General features: G+C 46.2%; 1 protein-coding gene across 1 annotated transcript; it reads left to right on the forward strand.

The window, feature by feature from the left end:
* The first annotated feature begins 3,644 nt into the window (after positions 1-3,644).
* LOC103819665 (probable G-protein coupled receptor 19) lies at positions 3,645-6,284 on the forward strand. Its single transcript, XM_018918744.3, has one exon. The coding sequence runs from the start codon at positions 3,793-3,795 to the stop codon at positions 5,020-5,022; it is 1,230 nt and encodes a 409-aa protein (XP_018774289.1). The 5' UTR covers positions 3,645-3,792; the 3' UTR covers positions 5,023-6,284.

The raw sequence follows: 6,284 nt of genomic DNA on the forward strand, positions 1-6,284 counted from the left end.
AAGCTAATGCACAAAGAAGTAGGTTTTTAAACACAAATACAGAAAGGCCTTATACCAGTTTTAAAAGGATTCCCACTCTAAAATGCTTGAGTGGGAATCCTTTTTGGATTCCCACTCAAGTGGGAATCCAAAAAGGATTCCCACTTGAGTGGGATTTTTGGCACTGCTGAATTCATGCAGACTTGCAGTTACTGGAAAGCAGCCATTCAGGTCAGTATTATATTGGTTTAAAGGGAAAATTAATACAAGCATTTTTGTTTACTAAAAATGTAATTAGGCCTCACCTACTTGCTGTACATAATTTTTGCTTGTTGTGCTCCTAAATTTTTTTGCTTATGGACCTTCAGGGCAGAGGGAGTTGACAGAACTCATGACTGGTTTTTATGGACCTGATATTTGCAAGTTGAATGGTTCACTACTACTTAAACCATATTTCAGCAAACAATGTAGCAAATATAGACATGGGAATTGGGGACAAATAATGTAGCAAGCCATGGTATCTCCAGTTATTTGCATCTCAGATCCATAAAGAGTTGTGCCTATGTTGAGCTTTTTATGATCCTCTTTCCTTTTGGAGCATTATTCATAATGCAAAAGGTCAAGTCTCCACTATAAAAAACAGACTCATAAAAAGCAGAACTGCTCACTGAAGAAAAATATATGCTGGGCCATATACACTCAGGTTCTTAGTACTAAATCAGGGCATGATCCTGATCTCAGTGCCACATAAGGAAAATAGGCTTGAATAGAGATCATTTAAAATAAATTAGTTTTTGGTCCATTTGAAGAAAAAAATACCTGTGACTAGGAACGCAGGAATGTTAGAGTAGTTAATCAGATCACATTTTACTTTTTTGAAAAGTAAAACAAGTAATTGCTGTAAAACCAGTAAAATCCTAGGCTCAGGTTAGTTAAACTCCCTATAATTGCAACTATATTTTCACCTGTGACTCACCTGTGGGCCGTGGGCTAAATGACCTGAGAGCTTTTCAAAGAAGAATCAAGAAATTCAGCATGAGCTGTCCCTCTGCTGGGTGCCTCTCCAGTCCCACTGACAGCAAGGAAAGCAGCAGCACATGAGAACCATCTGTGCTGAACATGGGCAGCTCTTCCAACCCCGTGTTGCTTCCTCTGCCAGCAAAGAGCACTGGGCCAGGGCAGCTGGATTCATCTCCTGGAATTCTCCTTCCTTTGGACACCCACTGGTTGCTCTCTACTGGGGTCACACGCTGTTCTCTGCCCAGGGCTGCTCAATTCCTGCCTTCTCCAAGGTGTGTTTGCAGGTAACCCAGGCTCTGCTGTGAGCAGTGGTTGGGCTGACTCTTAGGCAAGATACATCAGAAAAAAAGCCAAAAAGTACTACCTGGGCACTACAGCCCTGTAACTGTTTTGGGTTTACCCACCTGCAAAGCTAAATGTGTCAGGTCTGAGCAGACACAGAGAGATTTGGCTCACAAAGAGAAATATCATGAGAACAGTGTTAGCAACTCTGCCTATTTTAACAGCTTGGAAAGGCCATTTCATTCTTGTACCAGACTTCCATTGTTCTTCAGTACTGGTCAAGACATTTTATCTGATTATTCTCCTATGAGGCTCTGCATGGCAAGAAGGGAAATTAAGGAAGAAAATTATCCCATTATGTTCCTTTCTATCTAGTTAATAGCCTCCACGTGTATCATTTTATTACAGATAATTCAAACAGGTAATTTAGCAGGTTGCACTGACTATGCATCCTGCCACTCTGCCAGACACAGCAGCCCAAATGCCCTGCCAGCAGGATTTCTCCAGGGGGGCAGATCCATCCAAAGGAGGGAGGGGAAAGACAAGCAGGAGCCCTCTGAGAAATCAGGAATCATCTGCCAGGCAAAGCCATTAAGGAAACAAAGAGGGAAGGCAACCAAGGATGAGGGGGAAGGCAAGGCCAGGCTGGGCAGCACCCCCAGCCCCACCAGAGGAGGGGACAAGAAGCAATGTATGACCTGCTGACAGTGCCCCCTCACATGATACAAACAGCCACAATAAGTACAGGCTCTAAAAAACTAGAGGGGAAAAAAATCTTTTATAACCACACCAAAAAATTATTACTTCGTTTCTTCTTCCACACCTGATGATTTTTTTGCACTGCATTATTGAAAGAGACATGCAAAACAGCACAAGGGGCAAGATCCCAAATTCATCCTGTGGCTCTGTGCTTTCAGGCTTCACTCTGAGTAGGAAGACAAGGAGACAATAATAGGTAGTAGATGCAGAGCCAGAGTAGGCACAGCAAAAGCATAAGTGAAGCATTGGAAAAAGCCCATCAGAAGGCAAACCTGGGAATCCGGATCACTTGGAAAGCTGAGGAGGATGGTGGTGGCTTTTTGAGCTTGTTCATTTGGCTTCCTGGATGAACTTTTTGATCTTCTGGTCATTAACTGAATGCTGATTTATCTTGCACAGTATCAAGCTCTGGAGTTCAGCATTCTCACAGTAGAGCCATAGAAAAGGCTTTGTATGTCTAGTGAGTAAAAGGCTTTGCATGTCAAGATGATGACTGAAAGGACATCGGACAGCAGCAGGGTGTTTGCATATGTATAGCCACTAAAATTAGCTATTTTTCCATTTTATCCCTGCTACAGGCTAAGACCAACCCAACCATCTGGCTAAGCTCAACACTGGAAAATATCTATATATGCAATATAGGCATAGAATGGGAGGCCACACCCATCACAATCTGTGGTGTGTCTGCCAGAAGGAGGGTGCAGGAGAACAATTTTACACAGGTAACACCCTCAGACAGACTGTAATTCACAGGCAGGGACATTTGACAGGTGATAGGTTTGGTGTCACCACTCGGGGACATTGTTACTCCATGGACAAGAATGATGGCCCAAAGTGCGTACCCTGAAGTCCTTTCATTGAAGGGCTCCAGAAATTCAGCTCACTTCATCCACAAGGGTCTAAGGATCACTCAAAATCAAAACAGTCATTCTTTCAGAGGGTAGGGGCTGGTGGTGAGGGTGCTCAATCCTGTGAAGTCTCCTTGGGCAGCATCCCAGCCCCAAGGGACGGGCTTCCCACCACAGACATCCTGCTCCAAGGAAAACCACACGAAAAAGGGGACTATAACCTGGTCTGGTCAGGGCTGGTGGACATACATGGTAATGGTTCAGAAATTTCTCAGGACTGAGGCCTCTTATTATCTGGGGACTGTCTGTGTTAGCCAAGGGGTCCTGCCCTTCTCATCCCCCCCCCATGAAGGCAGGGTTGGGGTGATGATGCACATGACACAGATGTGGAGTGGGGCTATGAGGAAAAAAAAAGGATGTGAAAGGATGTGAAAGGGCACGAAAGGCTGGCAGCCACCTCAAACCAGCCAGGGAATGGGGTGGGATCCCCTGACACAGCCTGTCATACCACCAGCTACAGTGGAACGCAGAAGCTGTATTTCAGTGTTAGCCCAGAAATACAGAATATATTTCTATACAATATACAGTATACAGAAATATACAATATACAATAGAATTATACAGAATATATAGAAATATAAAGAATATAAAATATACGTAAATATAGTATATATTTCTATACAATATACAGTATACAGAAATATACAATATACAATAGAAATATACAGAATATATAGAAATATACAGAATATAAAATATACATAAATACAGTATATATTTCTACTACTGAGAATATTCTTTTGTAGGTTAAGATGGGCTATTAATACACAGCTGTTCAAGAGAACCTTTTCTCTCCCCTCTGTCTGCAGCCTGAGCAAAAGACGTAGCCGAGTTTTGTCGCAGCATGGATAACAGCAGTGGTCCTGTTCTTCTCTTTACCTTGTTCCTGCTGCAGAACACGAGCAGCCCCAAAGCCTCCTCCCCTCCTGCTGGCTACAAGATGGCAGAACTTCCAGCCCCAGGTGCCGGCCCCAGCAGGAACAACTCTCTGGTAGAGTATGGGCTGAGACCAGGGGAAATCGCAGCTGCCAGCGTGGTTTGGGGAGTGCTGTGGCTGATCTCTGTCTTGGGAAACTTCCTCGTTTGCTTAGTGATCCACAGGAGCAGGAGGACACAGTCCACTACCAACTACTTTGTGGTGTCCATGGCCTGTGCAGACCTGGTGAGCAGCGTGGGGAGCGCGCCCTTCCTGCTGCTGCAGCTGAGCTCCGGGCGGTGGGTGCTGGGCAGCAGGGTGTGCCGGCTGGTCAGGTACATCCAGTACCTCACACCCGGGGTCCAGATCTACGTGCTCCTTGCCATCAGTGTGGATCGATTCTACACCATTGTCTACCCCCTGAGCTTCAAAGTGTCCAGGGGGAAAGCCAAAAAAATGATTTTGACCTCCTGGCTCTGTGGTGCTCTGTTTGCGTCACCGGCCTGTTTTCTCTACGGCTCCAACAGCGACCAGCACTGCAACTTTTTTCTCCCCAGTTCTTGGCAAGGATCTGCCTACAGTATCATCCACCTCCTCTTGGTGTTTATGATCCCATCCCTCTTCATTATCCTTTTTTACCAAAAAGTCATTAAGTACATTTGGAGAATAGGCACAGATGGAATGACTGTCAGGAGAACAACAAATATTGTTCCAAGAACAAAAGTGAAAACCATCAAGATGTTCTTAATGTTAAACTCGATGTTCCTCCTGTCCTGGCTGCCCTTCTTTATGGTACAGTTGTGGCACCCACAGGAAACAGACTACAGAAAGAGCTCCTTGCTTTTCCTGGCCATCAACTGGATCTCTTTCAGTTCCTCAGCCTCCAAGCCAACCCTCTACTCCATCTACAATGCAAACTTCAGAAGAGGGATGAAAGAAACTTTTTGCATGTCTGCTATGAAATGCTACAGAAGCAATGCATACACCATCACCACCAGTTCCAGGATAGCAAAAAAAAATCATGTTGGTATTGCAGATATTCCAGCTACAGCCAAAAGTATCACCAAAGACTCCACCTATGATGCTTTTAATAGAGAAGCCAAGGAAAGAAAGCTTGCCTGGCCTATTCCGTCCAATCCCCCAAATACGTTTGTCTAGAGGGCTGCATTGTTTTGAAAAGTTTCTCTGTACCCCCAGAAGAAGGAATTTTCTCTCCTTTGGAACCTATGTATAGCTATGTATTTTTAACCTGGCTTTTGGGGGGGGGGGGGGCAGGAGGGGAGTGGGCATAAAAGAGATGTTTTATTTTATTAAATGCCTTGGGTTTGATGCATTTGTTCCATTTCATTTCAGTTACTACATTCTGCTTTGGGAAACTCCTCTCCTACAATCACAAGCAGTGCTTATATGCAAAACAAGAGTCCTTACACTCTCTATCTGTAGGGATAAAAGGAAAAGAAAGAAAACTGCTTGTTTTAATCCCTTTACAGGATGGGCCATGGTGCATAAATGCCTAAATCCACCCAAAGCCATCCAGGCTTCCTTCCACTCTCTCCCTGCAAATACAGTTGTGCTGGGGTTGTCCATCCTGTTGAGATAAGGTGTCCATATGGGGGCCCTGTTGGCTTCAGCCTGAGCCCACTGAACCCATCAGGGACAAAATTCCCACTGGTAGAGCAGTGTCAGCATTGGGCCAGCACTGGATGCTTGTGTCTCTGTCCTTGCACCTCTCCGGAGGTCTCATGGTGTAAGCTACTCAGGAAAAGTCCCCTCCTTGGTCTCACCTTCCCCAGTCTCTAAGCTGCTTCTAGCCCCAGCCTGGTGCACCCACCCAGAGGTGGGCACAGCCAGGAAGAAGAGTTGCTGAGCAGAAGGGGCCATGTGCCAGGTACCCAGGGCCTCCTCACCTCTGAAACTGGCTGTGTGTCCTGGTCTGTGCCCCCTCTGCTGAGGCACGGCTGCAGCACCTGCAGCAAAGAGTGGCCTTTTCCAAACAGGAGCAGGAACAGGAGCAGGAGTAGTCCCATGCTGGCTTGGCAACACCTTCCACTGTTTGGGCATGTTTGAAGAAGTCTCTAATAGGTGTCCCAGAGGACACAGCTTGTGGGGGACTTGTGGCTGCAGGTGGAGCCGACTCCTGCTGCTCTTTCTCTGCCAGCACAGAGAGAACACAACCCAATGGGAATGGCTGGGTCTTCAGTCCTGCTGGGATGGGGAATGACAGTGGAGACCAGGAGAAGAGGCAGGAGCTTCTTTTCAGGCCCCTGTGCCCCCCAGTGTTAACAAGCTCCCAGGAAAGAGGCACTGTGCATGAGGGACCGGGGTCTGTGGGTATGTACACCTTGGGTCCTGCCTCTTGAAGGATGTGCTCTGGAGGCAAACTGGGCTTCCTCCCTAGGAGAGGTAGGTCCACTTGCGTC

This window comes from Serinus canaria, chromosome 1A (assembly GCF_022539315.1).
Source record: "Serinus canaria isolate serCan28SL12 chromosome 1A, serCan2020, whole genome shotgun sequence".
Classification (NCBI taxonomy): Eukaryota; Metazoa; Chordata; class Aves; order Passeriformes; family Fringillidae; genus Serinus; species Serinus canaria.

Bases quoted from the DNA above. Each gene is read 5' to 3' on its own strand.
- LOC103819665 (XM_018918744.3), top strand. From the start codon at position 3,793: ATGGATAACAGCAGTGGTCCTGTTCTTCTCTTTACCTTGTTCCTGCTG.